Source organism: Hydra vulgaris, chromosome 01 (genome assembly GCF_038396675.1).
Source record: "Hydra vulgaris chromosome 01, alternate assembly HydraT2T_AEP".
Classification (NCBI taxonomy): Eukaryota; Metazoa; Cnidaria; class Hydrozoa; order Anthoathecata; family Hydridae; genus Hydra; species Hydra vulgaris.
The window spans coordinates 47521379-47547706 of record NC_088920.1 but is presented as its reverse complement, the minus strand read 5'-3'; the positions used below and the strand labels follow the sequence as shown (position 1 = coordinate 47547706).

General features: G+C 27.7%; 3 protein-coding genes across 5 annotated transcripts in view; 2 read left to right on the top strand and 1 right to left on the bottom strand.

Annotated features, from left to right (window-relative positions):
* LOC101235301 (transmembrane protein 145) overlaps positions 1–8286 on the top strand; it is a 49841-nt gene extending 41555 nt beyond the window's left edge. Inside the window, exons 15-18 of one of the 3 annotated variants that reach the window (XM_065788404.1) lie at positions 830–890; positions 3379–3564; positions 6945–7289; positions 7411–8286. In XM_065788404.1, coding sequence (XP_065644476.1) covers positions 830–890; positions 3379–3564; positions 6945–7289; positions 7411–7905 — 1087 coding nt within the window. In that variant the 3' untranslated portion in view covers positions 7906–8286. The remainder of the gene's footprint in view (positions 1–829; positions 891–3378; positions 3565–6944; positions 7290–7410) is intronic. The other 2 variants (XM_065788406.1, XM_065788407.1) reach the window with 2 other exon arrangements.
* Positions 8287–8634: 348 nt separating this feature from the next.
* LOC136075391 (uncharacterized) lies at positions 8635–10916 on the bottom strand. The gene is made up of 2 exons (XM_065788403.1): positions 9296–10916; positions 8635–9226 (listed from the first exon to the last, which is right to left on the bottom strand). The coding sequence occupies exon 1, from the start codon at positions 10742–10744 to the stop codon at positions 9569–9571; it is 1176 nt and encodes a 391-aa protein (XP_065644475.1). The 5' UTR covers positions 10745–10916; the 3' UTR covers positions 8635–9226; positions 9296–9568.
* A 3585-nt stretch (positions 10917–14501) lies between these two features.
* LOC136074464 (uncharacterized) lies at positions 14502–15149 on the top strand. The gene has a single exon (XM_065786785.1). The coding sequence runs from the start codon at positions 14502–14504 to the stop codon at positions 15147–15149; it is 648 nt and encodes a 215-aa protein (XP_065642857.1).
* The last annotated feature ends 11179 nt before the right edge of the window (positions 15150–26328 follow it).

The window sequence follows — 26328 nt, the reverse complement described above, 5'->3', positions numbered from 1 at the left end:
ATTGAATCTTAAATCTGATCTCACCATCTTTAAGAATGAAACGGATTAAGAAGTGAGGGAGAAAGCATTGCAAGTTATAGAAAGACATACATTGTATCTCACAGGCAAAGTGATCCCACAATGTCTATTTTTTTTCTCAAATACTATCTAAGACAAAGTCAAACATTGTTCAGAGTAAAATAAGGACAATAACCAACTATAAACACTTCAAATGACGCAGCAGAGAGGGGTTCCAATTATGACAAGTTACTCAAAGATTCTTACAATAAGATGGTAAAGGATGATAATGGATTTTGTAGCTGGTGGAAGAGCATCAGAATTTAGCCCAGATTTCAAGAAAAATATATTTTTTGAACAATAAATTCTTTAAAAAACAATACTCTTTAGAATTAAAACATTACATGTTGAATAGATTTAAAATGTGAAGATGATACAATTTGTTAATTATCATGGAAAATGTAAAAAGTATATAATTATATACAAAATTACTTTTTACACGCGGTTGTATGTAAAAAGTAATTTTTACAATGTAAATTTTTACCTGAAAATGTTTAGGTAACAATTCTTTAGAAAGTAACGTTTGTGCCAAAACATTTTATTTCTTTTAATCAAATAATACACTTTAGAGTGAATTATGTGCCATCACTTAGAGGCCTGGTATGCTTTAGCTGTGTTGAGTGAAATGTTATGAGTGTAAAAAAATATATGTATTTCAAAAGTTATCAGAAAAACATAATCTTTCAGAAAGCTTCAATATTTAAGTATCGGAACATTCACTTTTCTTGAACTACCTTAATATATGTATGTATATATTAATTCATTTATTTAGAGCACAAGTAATGAATGCCGTTGACAGAACCATTGCATTTATGGCTTCAGTTTTTTTTTTAGTAAATACTTTTTTTATTTCATTATTTGAGGTTCTATTTTTAGTTTTAATTGTCAGGGACTAATGTGTTTCATACCTCAGTATCAAAACATTTTTTTTGGTAGGTATGATCACCCAAAAAAATTAGATCATGAATATATATATATATATATATATATATATATATATATATATATATATACATAGATATATATATATATATATAAATACATATATATATATATATATATATATATATATATATATATATATATATATATATATATATATATATATATATATATATATATATATATATATATATATATATATATGTATATATATGCATATATATATACATATATGTATACATATATATATACATATATATATACATATATATATACATATATATATATATATATATATATATATATATATATATATATATATATATATATATATATATATATATACATATATATTTACATGTATATATATCAGGGATGCGGAGTCCCAAAAAGGACTCCGGATTTGAAAGTTACAAAAAGATTACTTTATCCTAGTTTTTGGTATCCAAGAGCTCTAAAAATATAAATAAGTTTATGGACTGCTAATAGAAAAAAAATTAAGACTTTTAGGTTAGAGTACCAATCGTTTTTTGAGCCCGGAGTCCTTAGGTATAATGGCAGCAAGGACTCCGGGACTCCAGGCTTAAAAACAATAAGTTTCAAGTCATTAAATCTCATGAATTTTTCTTGGAAAAAGTAGAGGTATAAAGCCGGAGTCCTTTTTGGACTCCGCATCCCTGATATATACACACATATATATATATATATATATATATATATATATATATATATATATATATATATATATATATATATATATATATATACATATATATATATATATATATATATATATATATATATATATACATATATATATATATATATATATATATACATATATATACATATATATACATATATATATACATGCATATATATATATATATATATATATATACATATATATACATATATATACATATATATACATATATATATACATACATATATACATATATATATATATATATATATATATATATATATATATATATATATATATATATATATATATATATATATATATATGTATATGTTGAAAGAAATGGAACTTTGAATGAATTAATTATCTGTTAAAACTCCAAAACTCTTAAAATTAAAACTATCATCTAAAAAAAAAAACATACAAGAAAAAATGTATTAAAAAACAAATGGTGACTTATACAAGTTTTAAAATAACATTTAACTAAAAATGATAATGAATAACCTACAAACAACCTTAGAAGACATTTAATGAGTTCAAGAAAAAACTTCAGTTTATTTAGTTTAGTCAGCTTTATTATTTGAGCAAGATTAAAGTTATATTTTGGAATTCTTTTAACAACAGTTAGAATCATAATCTTATTTACTCAATTATTCTTTTCATTTCTCATACTTCTATGAAAATCTTCTAGATCAAAAAATGTTTAATATCACATTTTAAGAACCCTGAACGCCATCAATGCCAATTTTGATAACTGCAGTGGATCAATTTTGCTTTTTTTCCCAGAATATCTCTCAACAAGATATTCTGACAAGTTCAAGATCCTGTTTCTTTTAGTTTCACTTTCTATAGTATAAATGAAACTATATATAATATTTTTTTATTTCTGTTTTAATATTAGTTGCATAAATGTGTACAGCTATAATTGCAAACATTAGTTACATAAATGCTCTATATATTTAGAAATAGGTAATTTTTTGCATGATATCATTTGCATTCTCTATAGAGTTCAGAAAACTCCTTTTAAATAAAGAATTGAGTATTAAGATTTCGTTGAAACTGCTAAAATAATTTTGGAGGGTTTTTTATTATTATTATTTTTTTTTTTGTCTAAAGTATATAATTAACAGTAGTGATAAAAATATCTAAGAACATCATCTTGTGTAGACAATATTTTATAGTTTGCTGTTCTTGTTCTAAAAGCAATCATCTAAATGTATTGCTATTTTTCGATTTTTTTTCAGATTAAAAAAGTTTTGAATATTAACATTTCAGATCTCCAGAGGTCAAAATTATTTAATTTATTTTTTAATCTTTCTGGAAGTGTGTTTTATTACAACGCAGAATGGGAAATAAAGTAGCAAGGCTGTAGTTTTTCTGATCCCCTGTAAAACTGAACGGTATTATCATTATTAGTTGAAGCATGTTTTAGAATACTAATTAACTGAATTAATTAAGACTTGCTGTTGTAAGTTTACATTGTTTTGGGAAGGATGTTTATTAATTTAAATAAAACTTTTTCCAGTTTTATATTTGAATATGTTATAATAATTAGTACATTTAGTTTACTAAATAAAGTTTTAATTGTTTAGAAATCATCTAATAAAGCCTAATGATAACTATATGCATTACTTTAAAGAAAGGGAAATAATTGCAAATAACTTGAACTATAGGTTTTAACTCGTCCATCTCAAGCTAATACTAATTTTCCATATCATGTTCGTACATCACAAATTGGCATAATGGAGAATAATAATCCAAGCGACAAAGAAAACTTCGATCAGCATATGTATGCACCTACTATTGATCTTAACGAAAACCAGAAAATCACAGTATTGTTTTCTGTTATCAAGTCTGACGTGAGTGACATTTTTTATACCTTTTTAGAATAATTATTATCAAAATAGCTTTTATATACATTTTACATATTTTTTACAGTACATTGACAGGTAGTGTCAACTTGATAGGTAACGCACATTTAGGTACTTCAACATTTTTTTTAAAGGTTTTCCCAAAAAAATAAAATAATTTTAAAAACTATATTTCCGACTTGAAAATTGACGAGTTAAGTCTTGAAAATTGACAAGTACTTAAAGAAAAAAAAAAGATTTTTTCTTAAAAGTTAACTTTTTGGTGGGAAGCATATTTTTGTGTGATCAACGCTTACTATTCAAAATTATGCACACTATTATGGTAATATAATGCTATAATTGATTTTGTTATTAAATCAAAAAAACGTTAAATGTTTTACGTTAAATCAAAAATATTTGGGTTATAAAATGACTTTAATTTTTGAATCAAAATATCTCTAAAAATAAAAATTAAAAAAAAATATTTTTGTTACTGTTGTTAAACTGTGGATCTACTTTTTGCAATAAACAAATAAAAAATTATTGTATTTTAAGCCATCGGTTGAACGATAAAAGAACATACACCTCAAACTTTTTTGTCGGCATAAAACCTCAGATCTTTTTTCTTAAACCGTGTTTTATCGATTATCGATATTACACGCTCAGATGTTGAAGTGCCTAACACAGATTTTTTTTTTTTAAATTAATACATGACATTTTTTTCTATAAATTTCAAGATTATTTTTTTATTTTCTGTGGATAAATGTTATCCAAAATATTGACCTGTTTAGGACATTTTCTTAAGGTGGTAACCCTAGAAATAATTTATTTTTTGAGTTTAAGCTATTTATTGATATTTTGTAGTAAAACTTGATTCTATTTCAAAAAATTAAGAAAAAAAATCACTCAAAAATTTGGTTTTGCCTTGATTATCCAAAAATAAATTAGTTAAACCTCAAACAATGGGGTATATTTGAAAACATAATATCTCACTATATAATAACTATACAGCTTTGAAATTTTGCAGAAATGCTTATTATATATAATATTATTATTTGTCATAGGATTTTTTGATTTGCCTCGATAACTCCAAAATTATGCAAAATGTTTCAGAGTTTATTTATTTAGTCACTCAAATAAGTACTAAATTTCATATAAATCTGAAATTTGCTCTTTATATTACAAAATCCTATGAGAAATGATTTATCAATGTCTTATAAAAATGTTCTGAAAATTTCAGTTCATAAATCCATATCATTTTTAAATAACCATGTTTTAAAATGTGTAATGTCTCGAAAATTATTAAACCTGGGAAACGAGACTTTTAATAAAGTATTTCAAAAATAATGTTTAAAAACCACCAGGTATATATGAAGTTTGTTTTTTATTTGAAACCTCAACATCCACTATGCCTTTTTTAATTTTTCTTAGCTTTTACGCTGTTTTAACACCATATTTGAAGATTTGTGCTTCATATGTTTAACACGTTTATTATCAGCCTCCATTAGTTTCTTGGAAGTTATTTGTCCTTTAATTCCAAAACTTTCCAAAACAGATTTTATTCCTTCCCCACCATCATTGAAATAAAGAACTGCAGAAATAATTGCCAATTCAAACGTTCCTCTGGATAAGAATACATTTTTAGGACAGCGAGTCCATATTATTGAATTAAATGCTTCGTTTGCATTTTGTGTTTGTCCATGGAGGCATTTGGTCAACAATTTATCATCAGATAAATCTTGAAAAATTGGTTTCAGCTTTAAATAGATCCATATTAATAAATTAATTTTATCTTTATGAAACTTAGTACCATTTAGTTGATCAAGTTGCCACTTACACCAAGAATTTTTATCTCAGGGACATCTCCTAAATATTGGGAATAAGTTATATTGTTTTTCTGGATGGAACGTGCAAAAATATGAATAGCACCAGCAGCTTCCATAGCACCAGAGGATTTAGTATGATTTATATGACAATTATGATTTACTTTCCATCTATCATGTTCAGGTGTACCTTCCTTGGATCTCCACATTATACAACCTCTACAGTGTTTTGAGAAAGCCTGATAATCTAAAACTTTATCACCAACAACAGCTGTAACTACACCATTCAATGATGCATGATTCATGCACCTCTCTTCTGCCAAGAACCATTTATTGTAACGCGTTTGCAGACTGGCTGATTACTCGCTTGAGTAAATTCACTGGCAGCTCTTTTCATTGATACTTCAGCTAATTCAGCATATGCAGTTAAAATACAGTTGTCATTCAAGTTGTCAAAAGCTGATTCACCAATACCATACATGTTAAAACAGTTAGTAAACATTTTCAATGCTGCCTTCCCCCGACCAATCTCACGAAAACTAATGACTGCTCGAACATTTGACTCATACAATTTGCAACCACGTTTAGTTTTTCGATGAGAATCATGGCACACTTTACTTGTGAAACAGGAGTTAATCCAACCACAGTTCATACATTTCAATTCTAATAAATGAGCAAATCCCATTCTTCTTTTCAGGTTATCAATAAATTCTATCGGATGTTTGTTATCACATTTAGGACAGTACAGAATTGGTAAAATTAACTTTTTCATTTGCTCAATATCCATAAACTTAAAATATTTACTATCATCATTATTACTAGATTCAGTAACAAAACCTGCAGTTTTAAGTTTCCTGGAGCTTGCACATTCAGTTTCTAAATCTGCTTTAGTTTTGTTGTTGTTAAAGTTTTTTTCTTTGGTTTTAACCATGTGGCGATTCTTTGGTGGTATTTTTTTTATTTTTCTTTGCAAATTTTGTTTTATTGAAATCATTTTTACTAACTAAAATCTAAAAAATAAAAATTCAGATAAATAGACTTCAAAACAAAAAAGAAATTTGCCTTCGATAAGCAATTCATGTCACCAGACAAACTTCATGCTTATCCTTTTAACTTTAACAAGTGTTTTAGTTTTTAAAGTATATATAGTCACTATATAGTTTTAAAGTAAAGCCATAAAAATGTTTAAAAAATAGTATTCTGCTGCATTTTTTAGGGCATTTACATATTGCTAGGGCGTTGCTAGGGAAAGTATCAGGAACCAATTCACAATTATATCAATATATTGACAATCATATTAAAAAAGCCTATTCATGTTATACATTTTTGAAAAGGTATTAAAATTCTTAATTAAATATAATAGAGATTTTTTTTTTTGAAAATTTCATTAAAAATCAACTTTTATTTCTAGGGTTACCACCTTAAATTAAATGAATAGATTTTTGTTGTTGTTTGATCATACGTCAGATTTTGTTTGTGTGTGTGTGTGTATATATATATATATATATATATATATATATATATATATATATATATATATATTTATTTATTTATTTATTTATCTAGTTAGTGGAAAGCGATTCTAGAGAAATAAAAAATCTAGTGAATAGCAATCAAACACAAAATCAAATATTTGCTTACAATGAATATCCGCAGTATAATCTTCATCAACTGCATCATCAAAATAATACCACTCTAAGATCTATTGAAGGTAGTGCATCTGCTAACCATTCACCAGCTTTCTTAAGCACCAACCATTCAAAAACTTTAGAATTAAATAGTTCAGCTATTATAAAATTTGGTGGGTTAAATCATTCGCTTTCTTCTAGTAATAAAACAGACGGTTTGTATCAAACAAATAATGCGAACAATTTACATGACCCAGATAAATATCAGACCTCTATATTTCAGGTAATAGGAAATTTATTAATTTGTTTATTTACATAAAGTTTAATATTTAAAATTTATACTGTAATAAAACTTTAGATCGTTAAACACTATCTAATAATAAATTTATAATTTTTTTTAAAAGGCGTTAGGAGCACCTCAAATTAGCAATGATAGTCTTCATACAAAATCTGAAGATATTTTCATAGAAAAAGGTAGCAAGAATTCCGTTGCATTAGAATCGCAAAATTCTGATCAAAATAAATTTATTGAAGAAAATCATATGAAAGACTTAACATCTTCTAAATTTGTTCAAGAAAATCAAGAGAAAGACTTAGCATCTTCTAAATTTAATAAAGAAAATTTAGACAAAAACTTAACATCTTCTAAATTTAATAAAGAAAATCTAGACAAAAACTTAACATCTTCTAAATTTATTAAAGAAAATGAGGAAAAAGACTTAACCTCTCCTAAATTATTTTCTCAAGTTGAGTTAAACACGGTTCCTAAATCAGATGCAAATATTTTTTTAGAGGAGCCGGAGACCACTTCTTTAACAAAAAGCATATTTCCTAATAATCGTTTAAATAATCGTTTGCCTCCTCTAACAACTTTTCAAACTAATAGTTCAACTGTGTAAATTTTTTACTTTTTTTTCTTTTAAAATGTCTGAAAATTTTTTCAAAAAACAAGAAAAATGTCTTCTACTAAATTTTAATTTGGAAATATTCTTTATTTCTAATACAAATACCTTTGTATACCTTCTTTAAAATATCTTTTACAAAATAGGGCGGTTTATTACTATTGCGCGTTAATAGAATTTAAAATTTAATTATTACTATTGCGCGTTAATAGAATTTAAAAATACATCCTATATATATTTATAAAGTTTTAAGTGACAAATATCTTTCATATATATTTATATATTGAATTTATATATAACATTTTTATTAGATTAATAATGTCTAAAGTGTATTTATTGTTTATTAAAAACTATCTTTATAATGCATAGATTATAAAATTGCTTTTTTATTTATAATTTAAAATTTATTATTTATTAAACAATAAAAAAAAACAGTTTGTTCTCAAGTAGTTAAACTTCAAAAAATTCTTTCTCAAATAAATTGCTATTAACCATAGAGTTAAAACACTGTTATAAATTACAAAACGAGTCTAATATAATTCATAACGATAAACCATCGCACAGTGGGCCAGGTATATGGGAAGTGGTGGACAAAACCTAATTATTGCCCAATTGGTCCACAAACCTATTTAGATATATAAATAATCATTATATATGAAATAATATTTATTTTTAACAAGAATATTTTAATTTTTAATAAAATAAAAGACATTTAATTGGCTTAGGTAGTAAAAAAATATTTTTTTCAATATCAACCTTTTTTAAAAATCAAACAACAAATTGTGTTTAGCTACAAAGAAAAAGAAGAAGGTGGAGCTGATTCCCTCAGCAAAGCCAAAACTTCACTGGGGTATTTTTTTAAACTCTTACCATTTTTTTTATGACACTTTCTTAATGATGTTATGACAGGATCACTAGATACAAGTAGCCTGTTAACTAGGTCACGATTTGTGTCAATTCTGGAAGTCTTTCTACTGAAATCTTCCCTAAACTTTTTAAAATCCTTGTTACAGGCCTCTTGGGCCTCCTCTGACATCAGTCCAATTGGCAAGTACTGTCTAGCAATGATGGCATGGCCATGAACTAAAATTTTGTGTACTGATTGTGCCATGTAATACCAGGAATACTTAGATATGTAAAGTTTAAGAGCAGTAATACAGAACTCTTTAAATTTGACTGTCAATTTCAAATCCAGATGATAAAGTGACTAGTATGATGTAAAAATAAAATAAAAGAGTTTCATCTACTTCCAAAATTTTGGCAGTTGATTGATAGTTTGCAAAGGCTCGTCGGGCAGTGTTACCATCATTACTGGTACCTACAAATTGTATATATGTGATAGTTAACCTGATGATTTATATAAAAGTATTTATGTAATTTCACTTACCAGATCCTCCACTTTTTGGGAAATCCACAACTAGTCCCATTTGGTTCATAAATTCTGTCTGTATACGTTTCTTCACTTGCATAACATTTTCTTTATCTTCTATAGCTCTAGACTGCCACTTTTCAGTTTCTAGTTTATATCCAATATGCAATACCATCTCAAAAACCTAATCCAGGCATGCAGGCTAGAAAGACCATATTTCAATTCTAAATTATTAGAATTGTCCAATTTCAGCACCATTTCTAAGTTATTCATGTTTTTTGGAGACACACCTCACACAGAGCAACATTGAGTTGAGTTAGTCACATGAGACAGAATAGTTTGAATTTTGCCATCAATCATGGTCAGTTCAATAATACTTTTGACAACCAGTTCCTTTCCATTAAAAGTAAAATTAAAAACACCACATTTTTTGATTTCAGATTCTAAATATTTTGCTTCTTCTATAACAACTGCTTTGCTTTCATTTTGAAAAGAAAATCTTATTGGACGACAATATGCAGTAGATGATGGCTTTTCATTTCGCCATAATAGTACTTTTTTGTTATTACAGAACCCACTGAGTTCTAGTGGTGCTAAGCAGGTAATGAACAGAGATTCTTCTTTTTTTAAGTTACGATCTCCAGCTTCCTCACTACTAATTTGCTTGTACATGCTTTGCCCAGTAGCCCCATCAAACCCAGCCTTGCAACGCAAAGTCAACCGGGTCAAACCATCTAGCATTGTGCTGATCACAGGAGCTTGCACCTCACAAAGTCTTTTTACTGTATGTTTTAATAATTCTTGTAGTGGTACATGTGCTGAATAATCATCAACAAAGATGTTCTCTGGATAGCACTTAGCTTTGGACAATCTTATGTTGTTGTATGAAGGATATATATGGCAGTCACGTTCTTCAGCTCCATTTCTCATAAGTTGGTAGGTTGATTTTGACATGCCACCATCTATAATTAATGCCAGACCTTCATCAGGTGTATACTTTTTAAATTGACTAGAAGGTTCTGATATCTCAGCAACTTGCTTGGCAGCCTCATAATTATACTCATTTCTTAATTTAAGCCTTGCTGAGTGGAGCAACTCATCACTAGAAAAATTATTTATAATATCATTAAGTCTTCTCCTTTTAGTTTTGTCAGAAGCAACTTTAAAGGAACAACTTGGTCTTCCACCAATCTTATGTAATTGACTAGAATTATCAGGCTTAGATATATTATTACTGTATGTAGATTTAAAGTCCTGAGTCAACCAATTTTTATTTTTACTCTCAAACTTTATGTTTCCTCGGTTTGCATCCTTCCATTTCTTTTGATAAACTTTTAAAAATGCAGCACACCCAGTAGAACCCAAATTCATAGAGACTAAAATAGCTTCTACAGACAAAGAAAATGATTTATCACTCGGATTTAGTTGGTCATGCCGTATACGGTTATGGACATCACTTATCTTCATAACAACTACAAAAAAATTAATTTAAAATTATTAGTGCAACCACTATAAACTAATATAACATGAATATGGCCATTATTTTTATTTCAGATATATTTAATTAGGCCAGTACAATAAGCACAACACCTAATAATGACAACAAACCAAAAAATAGGTTTGTCGCGAATAGCATTTTACAACAATATATATATTTTAAATGTTTACCAAACCTAAAGGGGCAGCTATGAACAGAATAAAACAGCACCAACAGGCTGTACATATATTGTATTAACTTATTCTAACATTAATATGCTGTTCCAGCAGGTTCTAAACTATATGAGCCACTTTTAACATAATATTTTTATACTATAAACAAGAATCTTACCTTTATATTTCAAAATAAAACTGTGACTTTAATACAAGACCTTGGAATTTGTTATGGTATTTTTTGAAAAGCTATCAAATTAAATTTTAATAATATGTCAATTAATTTCGCATATGTTAAATAATTTAAAAGTTATTTGTTGTTATAGTTATGTTGTTATGGTATATTTAAAAAAAAAAAAAATTAATTCATCATTATATTCAATTGTAAATAATAATTGTACATTTATGATGTACAATTAAACTACAAATAATGTTTTAAACCATACATTATGCTCTTATAAATATAATGTACTAAGTAGTTGGAAGTATTTCGAAATTTTTTTTTTGAGGTTTTGTCTACCACCTGACCCACTGTGCATCGCAGTCGACAGTTCTACTATTGGTCTCGTTTCAGTAAACTACCTGACAGCATAACACCGTCACGCGTGTTTTTATATTAAACTTTTTAAATTTTATTTTAAAACTTTAAAATTATATATATGTATATATGTATATATATATATATATATATATATATATATATATATATATATATATATATATATATATATATATATATATATATATATATATATATATATATATATATATATATATATATATATATATATAAACACACACACACATATTGTAATCAGGTTGAAACAAATCATTTACCCTTGATTTACCCTTGAGTATGTTTATCTGCTGTTGTATAAAAAGCAAAAAAAAGTAAAATAAACACTTTCAATTATCATTTCAACTATCTATAGCGAAAAGAAGTATGAAATTGGAAACGATCGTTTCCAGTTGCATACTTCTTTTCGCCTACCATGTTTTATTGCTTCAAACATAGAAACGTCTGCTATATGTAAAATATGCCTGCAACTTGGTGCAAAACTTATTATGTGGATTTGCTTTTTCTCGCGCCATTTAAATAAAATGTTCATCGTGTTTTTCACTCTATTCTTCTATTTTCTTCAAGTAATTTTTTAAAGACTCTTGTTTGCAATTTTAAAAGACAAGCATTAACTACAAAAATATAGAAATAATTATTTTTTTTTGCTAAAAATGAAAGGCGAAGATTATTAAACAAGTTACTTTAGACATTAAATCTCAACTATATATATATATATATATATATATATATATATATATATATATATATATATATATATATATATATATATATATATATATATTTATATATATATATATATATATATATATTTATATATTTATATATTTATATATTTATATATATATATATACACATATATACATATATATATATATATATATATATATATATATATATATATATATATATATATATATATATATATATATATATATATATATACATATATATATATAGGTCCTATTAATCTTCTTAATAGTGATTGGATAGTAAAAACAAATCAGTTACTTATGTTCTTAAAACACAGAGAGAACTAAGAGCTTCAAATAGGATCAGGATAAGAGATAAGAGCTTCAAATAAGTTCAGGATAGCAAAAAAACTGGTGTTACATACAAAAAGCAGAAATTCACTGGAAGATCCCAACAGCAATTCAGCAAAGGCTAAAAACATACTTGAAAACTGCTACGAATAAAATTTAAAGGAAATCAAAAGTGTATTATAATGGCTAATAAAATTTGCTGCAAACTTGACTGCTTGACGCTCTAAAGCCAGCAATTTTATACAATTCCGAAAGGAACGAAACCTGACATTTTTTTAAAAACAATTAAAGTCAAAAATTTGATAAGAAAGTTTTGATTTGGAAAGGCATATATTTGTGTGGTTACAAAATATTTTTTACGAACGGAGACATAAACTGCAATGTTTACGTAAAAGAATGTTTAAAGAAGCGACGTTTGTCTATAATATAAAAGCATGATGATCCGCCCATCTTCTGGCTTACTCTTGCATTTTATCATTTTTAAAAAAGTGTAAATGAATGAAAGCAACAAAATGGCGTTAATTTTGTTCCAAAAAAATAAATCCAGCAAACGTACTACAACTTTGTCCATTTGGGCGAACATGAAGTGTAAGCTGCTTAATAAGATCCTTATTGGTAATCTAATTAAAGTATTTTGAAAACAAGCTTTAAAAGAAGGTTAGCCCCTCTTTAGAAGATATGCATATATCTGGCTTTTACGAAACAAATTTTTTTGGGGGCACTTTTAGCTTAATTGGGGTAAGGAGGGGGATCAAGGGAGTTTTTTATTATTGTGCTGAAAACATTGATGATAATAATGATGCTAATAATATCAAAATACGTTTATTCTGCATACATCTACTAGAAGGTGTGCGTATGAAGCTGTTCTGTTGTTTATGTTTGTATATAGTCTTATTATAGATTAATTTTGTAAAAAACTCATATATAAGCTTGTTTTCTTGTTAAGTTTTTGCAGGTATGATAAGATTGTTTTTTGTATATAAAGTTTGTGTTAAAGACAAATTTTGCTTATTATTACAAAAAAGTTAATACTTTTACACTGGGAGGCCTCTTCTCAATATCCCAATGAAACACGAAGCATTTCTATGTTTTACCCGCTGGATTACAAGATCTTTTTTTCCTAAAAATTGCAGAATATAAGGCTCTAAATGTTAAGTAGGCCCTTGTTAATATTTAAAAACAGCGGATAAAACGGAATTAGCCTCACCTTTATTTTTCGTTTAGTTTAACAAAAATGGCAGTGAAACAATTACTAAATCTACTTTATTTTGTTATTATCTTCTACTACAACTAAAAAGTTTTTAAATTGCTATATTTAATTAATTACAAATGGAAAAAAAATTAAATGTATTCAACTTGTGGAGAAAACAGAAATAGCCTCGTTTACTTTATATAAAAGAAAATACAGAAAATATTTTGTTTTTACGCTCATTTCATAATAGTATTGCTTCCTGAATTTTTAATGACTCAAAATATGCGACTTGACATACTAACGGTTGATGCGGAATTTATCGGACAAATCCTAATTTCATTATTTGAGCATTATAATTAGTTTTTGTGGCTTATCTTTGATTTTATCACAAAAACTGATTATTACTTGAGCATAATAATCAGTTTTTGTGGTAAAATGAGGTTAAATGCAGCTGAACGAGAATCTTTTCGAAAGCGACTTAAAATGTTTTTTGTAAATAAACCTAATATAAAAATAAAAAAAATCGTAAATCATTTTGAAAAGGAAGGGTTTGCTCGAAGTATAATATATGATAACCTAAAAAGACTTGAAACTGTTTAATCGTTTTCTGATAGAAAGCACCCTGGTTGTCTGACATCCTGGACTAGAGAAAAGAAAGCCGAATTAACGAGACTTGTCAACAATCGAAAAGGGGTCAGTCAGAGAAAAATAGGTATTAAATTCGGTGTAAATCAATCGACAATTGGTCGTCAGTTAAAAAAAATGAATATTAAATATAGAAAACGTGAAAAGACTCCAAAATACACTATAGAACAACAAATAAAGGCAAAGAAAAGAAGCAGGAACATGCCTGGATATTCTGGATACTACACAAACAACAAAAAGACATGTCCAGAAAGTGTTCATTTTATAGAAAAAGAGAAATTTCCAAAAAAACTATTAATGTGGGTAGCCATATCTGACCGTGGTATGTTCGAGCCATTGTTTCGCACTTCCAAGGCTGTAGCGATGAATTCACCAATCTATATTAATGAATGTTTAGAAAAACGCTTTCTTCCATTTATTCTCAAGTATCATGGAGACTTTAACTATTTATTTTGGCCAGATTTAGCAAGTTCTCATTATTCTAAAGATTCTCTAAATTGGATGGACCAATATGTCTATTACGTTGATAAAGAATCCAATCCCCCAAATGTGCCTCAAACACGACCAATTGAAAATTTTTGGGGACATTTGGCACAGAAGTTTTACGAGGGAGATTGGCAAGCTTCAACAGAGCAAGTTTTGATTGATCGCATTAAACTAAAACTACAAGAAATTGATTTAAACTTTTTGCTGTTGCATATGAAAGGCTTCAGAGCAAAATTTAGATCAATTGCAGATGGTGGTGTTTTTTCATATAAAAAATAATATATTTTTATTAAAAGATAAATGCTTTATTTAAAAAAAGTATAATAGTATTTTTTATTTTATTTATAAATAGTTATTGACGTTTTTATTTTGTCCGATAACTTCCGCATCACCCGTTAGTCACAAGATTTTGGATAGTTTCTATAGATATTTTATTCCAAGCTTCTCTGATACGAGTTTTCAGCTTCAATATGGATTCAAATTGCTTACCATTTTCATAAACCTTTCCAGAAAGTATTCCCTATAGATTTTCAATTGGGTTTAGATCTGGATTGCATGCGGGCCATTTCATTACGTGAGTATTTTTTCTCCAAACCAAGCTTTTGTAAGATTTAAATTATGGATAGCAGCATTGTCTTGTTGAAAAGTGAAACTTTCACCCATCAATTCTTCACCATGTTCAAACTAATTTCTAATAAGCCAATGTAGTTATGTGAATTCATTTTTGTTGAAATCAATGCCAGTGGAAGTTTTTCAGCAAAGGAAAAAGTCCCCTAACTCATAACAGTTCCACCACCAAAGTTACAACTCATCCGAGTTTATTCCTCTTTTCGAAGATCATGCCAGTAATATTGACAGCCATCAGGGTCATTTAGGTTGAACTTTTTTCAGAACTTGATGCCACTTATTCTGCCAAGACATATGTTCTTTTGCAAATTGTAATCTAACTTCTTTATGACAAGCATTATGGTTTTGGTTTACGCTTTTTCCAATCTGTGTTTAGATCTTTATATAAGATTTGTCTTACACGTTGAACAGCTACAGGTAATTATAAATCAGCACAAATTCGAGATGCAGTCATGTGTTGAACAGCAGTACGACGTACAATAGCTCGTTTAGTACAATTATCAATTTTACGTTTGCCACCACTTTGCTTATAAGCTCCATAATTAGCACCCATCTTGAAGTAATTATTAACCAATTTTGGATATCTTTTAGTTTTCTTTGGAATTACCCGAATAGATAAATCTGTATCTTTGTATGCTGTGATTACAGCTATTTCTTCATTCATTAAACGCTTATCATGTCCCATTTCAAATTCAGGTACCAAAAATCTTTGTAACAATAATTATATACGTGTGGATTCAAAGTATGCACCACACAAACTTGCTCACAGATTTACAAAATATTGGACAAGAACATGGTGAGGCTTATTCTATTTTCTCCACTGTATTAATAAGGGCTTAATCTAAATTTATTTACTCATTACCTCGCAATTAACAAAAACTGGGTCGGCCACTAACAATCCAGTCATAAATGCCGCGAAAACAAACATGCTTCAACAATTAAAAGTTAAAGAGCCATCATTACTGGACTTCAGCACCAATGCTTGCACCGTCGATCAATCGGTAAAGAATATTTTACATTATGTACACTATTCAGATTCTTTCAAAGAATCTCCCATGCAAAAACGGCTGTGGTCAACAAAAAATTTACGATTTAATAAGCAACGGTGACTTCAATTTCCCAGACGTCAAATGGCATGATGGCTGGATAAATATCACAGGCGCCAAAACTAGTAGAATAAGCCAAATTAATATTGGTTCAGCTTTTGAAAGTGCCCCACAAGGCTACTGCACTCTGACATGGCAACACCAAATAGCTAAAAATGCTTACAACTCTTCCAATTTTAATAGCTCGTATAACTCTCCCCGTTTTAATATAAAATTCATTTATAAAAAAGGTAACTACGCAAAATTATTTCGATTGAGTAAACCTATTTAAAGATCAATATGCAAAAGAATGCTAACAAATCTTTTTGCGACACCTTTATTAAATACTATGAATTCATTCCGCGCGCCCCCTCCAAACCGACCAAACGCAGACAACCTTGGCAAACAAGCAAACCTCTCTCGTTAACCAAACTCAGAAAAAAACTTTGTTATCTCAACCGTAACAGGCAAACTGCAAATCGTTACTCTTGTCAGAGAGTACAATCTCACTCAAAAACCTCTTCAAAAAAGGTTCCTGCATTGAATTAGAGAATTTGAACACAAAACAGCCAACGACAAATGGAACTTTAAACGTTTCTACGCTTATATTAACAGCAAACGCGCTGTCAGCAATCAAACAACTTCTATGTGCTCACCCTCTGGTGAAATAAGCAGCAACCGAGCTCAACTGGAGGCCATGTAAGCTCATTTGTGCTTAAAGAATGTGCCAATGCTACGGCTGCTCCACTTGCTATTATTTTTCAGAAATTATTAGATCAAGGAGTAGTCCCAAAGTCGTGGCTTCCGGCAAACGTAACGCCACTGTTCAAAAAAAGGTCAGGACTTCATCCAGCAAATTATAGGCCAATATTCATCACCTCTGTACCAAGCAAAATAATGGAAAAAATGGTAAAAGACAAAATCATGGCACCTTTATTTTATTTATTTTTTTATTTTATTTATTTATATTTTTGCCGATAAAAAAAAATTTACAGTTGTAACTTATAAAAAATAGTTACATGACCGGGGCTAAAACAAGACAAATTTAGTCTTATCATTAAGCCCCCAAAAATGCGTCATTACTAGATAAAATATAGTTTAACAATAAAATATAGTTTCAATGTATATATCTCTGAACTAATATTATAAAAGAAAATGTAAATATATTGCATAGCTTTTAAAATTTATAGTTTTTCAAAGAATAAGATTTAAGAATTGTTTTGTAAAAAAAAAAAGAAACAAAATTTAACAAAATATTAAAATGACAAAAATAACATTTAAGAATTGTTTTGAAAAATAAGAAGATATGATTTTACATAAAACACATTTTATTGTTAGAGCAATTTATAGTTTAACTTATTTAATCAAATTTAGAATACTTTTTACTGCTAATTAAATAAAGTACCTTGTAGCCAACAAACTTATTGCCAATTGTCAACGCGGCTTCATCAATAAAAAAGCCTGCGTCACAAATCTGCTTGAGATGGACTTTCTAACTATCTTATATTTCTATCTCATAAACTTCTTGTTGACGTGCTTTTTCTTGACTTTGTCAAGGCTTTTGACAAAGTCCCTAATAGAAGACTTTTGCAAAAACATCAATCCTACGGAATTGAAAATAAAATACTTGACTGAATTAAAGCTCTTCTTTCAAATTGATCACAACGCGTTCTTCTCGGTAAAGCGTCATCCAGCTGAAAACAAGTTACCGCAAGGTTCAGTGCTAGGTCCTCCGTTCTTCATAATCTTCAACAAAGAATTGCCCGAACACGTTAGTAATGAAAGCATCTGTAAAATGTACGCAGACGATACTAAAATTCTGAGCGTCCTTAAAACAGCAAAAGACGAAGCTCGTTTGCAAGCTGGTATAAAAAGCACCGTAACCCAAACTCAAACCTGTTTGAGCTCATGAGTTCAACGTCAAGAAATGTAAAGTTATGTACATTAACAAATACAACGTTTCGTCACACGCTCACTCGATAAACAAGCATTACGCTAATAACAAAGCCAGCAGAACAGAACTTGAGCCAACAACATCTGAAAATTTATACTTTGAAAAAGATATAAATACAAAAGAACGCATCCAACACTTGGCTACCAAAATGCCACACGAAATGAAGCGCTTTAACTAGAAGACGAGATGCATCAAGCTTGGACTTACCTCACTACTCGATAGATGTTTACGCGGCAAACTCATCCAAAAATACAAAATCGAGAACAGCATTAACTCAGTTAGCTGTCATGTTGCTCCACTTAACATCCCACAAATATACGGTTATCGCAAGCGCTTTTATTGTTAAATAGACAACAATTGCCTCGTTCGATTCAACTTTTTTTTACAGCCGTGTCGCTTATCCATAGAACGCACTACCAAACGAAGTTGTCAGTGCTATTAGCGTCAACTGCTTCAAAGCAAAATTCAATCAGCTATCACCATTATTACTACAGCGCAACATCTTCCGTGCAAACATGTACGAGTTAGCCCGGCTAGCTGTTGATGGGCTTGCGGAACACGCTGTTCCTTGTAATTTAACTGTGAAGTTTATAGCACTCTATTTAACATATACTTTAACAATCATTGAAATTATTACTGATTTAATAATAATTAAAGTTATTACTGATTCAGTAAATCAAAACAACATTTTATCTTTTAAAAAAAACAAAGAGAAATAATTTTTAATAAATATATTTAATTTGTATAAAAATAGTTTAATAGTATTTTACTTTTCACAATGTTCTTTTGTTTACTAAAATAATTTGCTTTGAATCAAATTTTTTATATAACTTTTGACAAGTTTTACCTGATTGATTTCTTTTTTGATTTGATTAAAGTTCTTGCTATGAGATAAAATCTATTTTTTTTAATTTTAATCTTCAAACTTCCTTTCAACACTAAACATCAAAAAACCTTCTAATTGAAAAAAATAATTATATTAATAACATTTATTGTTATAAAAAATATATTGTTTTCTTTGTTATAAAAAATGTTTTTGCGTTGTTGTATTGCATTTTTACATTGCAATGTTGTTCTACTATAATGATGGTTAGGAAAAAAATGGCAGATTATAGAAGAATTATAGAAGAAAAGAATTATAAAAGCCCACCCATAAATCTAATTTAAATGTTTTTAGGAATGTAAATATAAGCGTGTAAATAGCCTTTTAAATGTAATGTTCCGAATGTTAGGCTCTAAATGTTAGAGTCTTAAATTCTAAATGTCTTACATTCTGCAATTTTTATAATAAATACAGATAATACAATGACAATACATATGATGGAGAATACATATGATGGAGAATACAATTTAGAAGGCAATTTACACGTTTACATTCACATTTCTTAAAACATCTAAATTAGAATTATAAGTGGACTTATACTATAGTATTTTATTTATATGTATAAAACATTTTTTCTGAAGCTTGACTTTTTGGTCAAAAATAATATTTTTTTTACATGATAAAATGTTATAATTTTATAAATAAAGCAACATAATCTAACCAAAGTAAATGAAAATCATATTACTAACACTAATTTTAGAAAAAATTTTAAAAATCAAGTTGATGTTGTATTTAACATTTTAAATTTTTAAAAAACTAATGCTTTAATTAAATTTGTGACCAGTTGTAATGAAAAACGAAAACCTTTATAAAAGACTTAAAAAGTTCAAAATCAACTAAAACTACATCCTACAGTGTTTCTAATACAACTACACTAAACAATGTCTAAAAATACACCCTACAGTGTCTTCAACTGCACCCTAAAGTGTCTACACATTAATGTAATACTTAGGGCAGCACTACAATTTCACAAGTCTCAGTACTACAATTTCCCAGATGTCTCCTTATCAAAATTGAAGTTAAATTTTCTATGCTGCTCCTCACCCTATAACAAACGAGCTTTTTTATCAGTATCAGTTGCAATGATTGCTACAATGAACTGTCCTAAATTTAAGTTCATCCCCAAGTTTTTAATTTTATCTAATAACCTATTAATCTTCGAAAGTTATGATCTTGAAATTTATAACCCCTTCATTTTGGAGCGGGTAGAAATTTTAAATTGACATTAAAATTTTATTTCAAACACTAAAAGATATATTTTGAACACTAAAAGATATACTTTGTACACTAAAAGATAATTAGATAAAACATAAAACCTGTCCATAAACTTAGGTTAAGTATAAGATTGCAACTCATCATCAAAACTTCTCTTGGAAACTTAATAATTGGATCCAAGGAGCAGAGGGGTCGGGTTACCAGGTCAATGTTTGTGTCTTTTCTTGATGTCTTAATCTTTAAAGACTCCAATCCTTTCTCAGAAAACATCTCAATTGACAGCTTTTTGGCTCTTATCACTTAGTGATCATAGATCAGGAATTTTTTTTCGATCCGGGGCATGTAGTACTATGTGTAATGTTTGACAAACAGCCAAGCAGTCTTCTAGCAATGAAATTAGATTAGATCAGGTTTGATCTTCTTGTTGACAGACAAAACGCAGAGGATATTGAAGCTCCTCCTCAACAGCTTTTCTACGAGACCTAGTGCCTCGGCATCAATCGAGAAATCAAACTTGAAATAACTGTTGTGCAAAAATAAAAAACAAAAGTAGAAGATTTACAAAATAATAGTAATTTACAAAGATAAATAAAAGAAAAAGGTTTTAAAGTTAACTATTGTCAAATTTTAAAAAATAAATTTCAGGCTAAATTTTAGGCTCATTATTTGATGTTCCAGAACCTCTAGATCTAAGACATTTACAAATAGGCCCAATTTTTCCATCATGAGTTTCTTGATCTTTTTTTTCTACTTCTCGTTTTTCTGTTTGACTAGCGCATTTTTGGCATTTTTACACGTTTAATGAATTGATTATGTAGTGTCAAATATGTTTTATCTTATTGTTTCTTCTTCTTCTTTGTATTCCGCCCTCCAAACCTGCGCCACGACTGCTAGCAATTGCCCTCACATTTCTATCTTTTCACATTTCCAGTTTTTAGCACCCTAAACTAAGACAGTGACTTAGTTTAGGTTAGTTCAGTAGCATCCGCTCCTATCAAACAGAATAGATGTGCAGGGCCATAGCGTTAGATCATTACCAGAATCAATATTTTATTGGTTGTTACGATAACTAAGAAAGGGGTTAAAATGAATGGGTTTAGAAGATTGTTTATGAAATACAAAACGAGTAACTTGTGGTAAAAGATTTTATTGAGTTGGATAGTACAAAAATCAACGATGAATTTAAAAATAACCTTGAGTACCTTTTTTGCGTTTTTTTTTTGAGTTCAAGGATTGATATGACCCAAAGTGAAGATTTTTTTTTTTGCCCATAAATACTACACAAAAATAGTTTTTTTTTTTCTTTTTTACACATTTTGTTTGACATAATATCTAAAAATGACAAATCTAATTTTGTAAATGTCATTTATTGAGCTATTTTAATTTTGAATGTCGTTTGTCATTTTTTATGAATAAATTTTTAAAATTTACTATCCCGATGTTTTAGATTACTGTGAAGCATAAAACCAATTGATGGATTTGCAAAAAATAATTTCTTAGTGCATGGGCGGTTGGATAGTCTAAAGCAAAAGATGTGGTTTTAAAACTATTTTGGGAGTTTTGCTAACAACTGAGGCATTGTGCTACTATTTTTTTAATGGCAATAGCTTACCAAGACGAAAGTTTTATGGTATTGGATTCATAGGGAATTGATCTGCTTTTTCTTTAATCCAGATGTCTTTAAAGAATGTTTACTAAACAAAGCAAACAGGACAACTTCTTCAGACAAGTACCATTGATGATAACAAACTTATTAATCACAATATCAGCAATATTTATGTCAACAGATCATATCATGAATATAAAGGATGATTTCACCCATGCAGTTTAGAAATGATCCAAAATCTATTCATACGCATCCCAGTGAGCACAGAACGTTCGTTGGACGTCTTAAGGGTGTTCTATGGACTTGTGACATAAAGACGTCTGTGTTTGATGAGATGAGTTTTGCAGGTATATCATAATTACATATCTATTTGGAAAACATAGCCTCTGGTTTAAGAAAGCGGACGCCACGTGAGGTAAATCTGTTTTTAATAGGTTCAAGATAGTTATCTCTTGAAAAGGTTGCTGAATCACTGCAGGTTATTTAATCTATTAGTTCTGTGATATTTTATGCTCAACAACCAAAAACAGAATCTAGTTGTTTAATAAAGTTTTATCTATTGTTACCTAGGTCAGTTATTTTTCATATATGTTTCATCAAGTTCTGCATTTATTACAAGTTCTGTCTATATTTAGTTTTTACACATACCATATTTCAAAACACAACGACAGCATCATCTACAGCGTAAGGAGTAATCTTATTCTTTACCTTAGTTTTAACATTCTCTGGGTCATTCCTTAAACATAAGATATTTTTCATAACTTACTTTTAATCAGGCAATTTGCCTCCATTAGTTGATGTTGAAGTATAAAAATTAGTTTTTTTTCTTGACACTGGTCAAGGCACAAATTATCCTTAAAAGTATAATTTAATATTTAACAAAATGAAAAATAAGGCTGATATAATCAAAAATAAATATTTAGACTTACAAAACTATCTAAATCTGGGTTCGATAAGTAACCTCTATTCCACAGTCTCTTGCCGCTGATTAAAAACATCAGTTTTCTAATTATTTACTGAAAACTGATTACATTTTACCACTGGTTTTTAAGTACTTAGACAAAGTTGCTAATTATTTAAGTAGTTAGCAATTTTGTTGCAGATTTTTCACAGTTTTGCGAGTAAAAAAAAAAATTATATACGTACGCTTGTAATAGGCTGTGACAATGAAATGAGTACGACCTTCTTTCAGGAATCCTTCCGAGCAGCACTACGTTGAGCCAACGCTGAACAACGTCGGAATCGTTAAGCCGACGTTGCCTAAACTTTGGCCTAATGTGCTGTGCTGCTTGGGTTGTTTGTATTTTAGTATATATTTTATTAGGACACCAAATATTAACATTAAAAAAAAAATTTTTTTCTTAAAGAATAAATCAAAATAATTCATTAAAGCAAAATCATTTAAAATGCAGTTGGTAAAAATAGTATGAAATTTTTACGGTTAAAAGACTATTTAAGTTTGAATCCAACTGTTCAACAAGTAGATTTTTTTTTTGTTGCTTTAAGACCTGGACGTTCGTGCCAAGGATTATAAGGAATAGGTGTGGGGTAAAAAGCTAACCCGTTTTAATTTAGTCTTTCAATTTTATTAGATGTTTTAAAACAATTGGGAATGTTAATGATGGGATTAAAATATTGCAATTGTTTAACAGTTTTATAGAAGGTGAATTTAGAAAATACGTTGACATAATCTGTTAGCTCATGTTATGTTTGGCGTTTGGCGAGTTGGGCAGACCCAGTAATATCCTTTGACTTATTTTTTTTATGCAAACGCAATAAATTATTAGAAATTCGAAATATCAGTAAAATGGTTTTCTTTACAAACGGATAACCTTTTCTATAATAATGAAATCTTTCAGTGGTATTATTGTTTTCTCGCATAACAATGAATGAAAACCCAACCTAGATTTATTTATAAGCCATTAGTAATTTGAATTGTAATTTACATCCATCAAAAAGTTTGTTAATAGCGTCGTAGCTGTTGATGTTGTAATTAAATAACTTTTTATATTAAAATTACTTTTTAATTTGAAAATCAGTTTCGTGTGACAAAACAAAAACAATAATTCATTATCTTGTTTGTTATAAAATGTTTTATTATGCAAAACATTTGTAATGAAATAATTTTTGTCATTTATTTTGCATTCTTACTTTCATATAATATTTATTATATACTTTGACTTTATTATTGTTATCTAAGTATTTCCAATTATTGAGAAAAAGATAAAAAGATATTGCGTGGAAAACATATATTATTTTATTAATCATTACCGTGTATATATATATATATATATATATATATATATATATATATATATATATATATATATATATATATATATATATATATATATATATATATATATATATATATATATATATATATATATATATATATAGTATATATATATATATATATATATATATATATATATATATATATATATGTATATATATATGTATATATATATATATATATATATTTATATATTTATATATATATATATACATATATATATATATATATATATATATATATATATATATATATATATATATATATATATATATATATATATATATATATATATATATATATATATATATAATGTAGAGATAATATTTTTTTTAAATAATTTTCATGATAAGTTACTTATTATTATTATTTTTTTGGAAGGATACTAATCATGGCATCACGACATATTGTAAACTTGTCACGTAATATAAGAGAGCTTCGTTTACACTTATGCCAGACATCAGAATCAAGTTTAGGCACAAGGAATTTTGTTGAGAAATACTATGTTGACATTAAAAGAAATAACCCAGAGCTTCCAATTTTAATTCGAGAATGCAGTGGTATTCAACCTAAAATAACAGCAAGATATGCTTTTGGTGTTGAAAAAACTGTATCCCTAGCTGACCATCCTGCAGAATATGTTGTTGCCACTATTGAAAATTTAGCTAAAAATGTGTAGAAATACATTTCTCATGTACATATAATTAAAATATGTAGAGATATACCTTTTTTTCTTTTATATATAATTAGATTTACAGTTGAAAAATATTTTGTGTTCCCAAAATACAATAATTTGTTTTTTAACTAATCAGTCAACCATATATATTATTTATATCTAGAATATATTTTTTATTATGTTGTATAAAAGTACAACATAAAACTGTATTAAGCATACATTTTTTTTTCCAAAATAAGTGTATAATAATATAAAAATATATTGAAATAATATCTCCTCTGAAACATTTTATAAAGTAAATCTATTTACTATGTTGTTATATTATACTAACTTTAAGAAAGTGAATAAAAAATATTTTATTGAAATTTTTTTCTGAAAGAAGTTAGTTTACATTCAAATTGCATGTTTTTTTTTTGTTTTTTTTTTAGGTGTCATAAATTATTAGTTAACATGTTTTAAAATTTGGTACAAATTAATGAATGATATTATATAATAAGTTGTTGATGTAGATCAGCATTAAATTTTTAATTGTTAAAAGTAAAGGTTGGATCAAAACTTTAAAAATGTAGAATTTATCTACAACAGTTGAAGTTATTTCAACTTTCTTGTTAATGAGTTTTTTCAGATTTTCAGATAGTTTGTAAAAAATAAATATTTCTGGTCTAAAGATTATTTTTAGGCGTTATTGATAAACATATTAAAGTTAGCACATACTCGAATGCAGGAACTGCCAATCTTTAATTTAAAATATTGATAACTTGGAATAAATAAAGTGACCAACCAACAATTGGTCTTAAATTTATTAGAACCTTCAATATTGTTATTCATGGCTATTTTGTCAAAGATAGGACAAAAATTACTCTAGACAAAAAAAATGCTTTACTCATATTCAAAATCTTTGCATTTATGCAAATGTATGATTATCTACAACAGTCAAAGTTGAAGAATTATTTTTCAAAGTTGAAGAATTATCTACAACAGTCAAAATTGAGAATTATTTTCAGGAGTTTTATAATATTATAGGAAACATTTATATTAAAAATTTGTTAATGTTAGATGCTAAGATTAAAATAGAAGATATTTTAAATTGTTGATAAGCTATATTATTCTTGTACA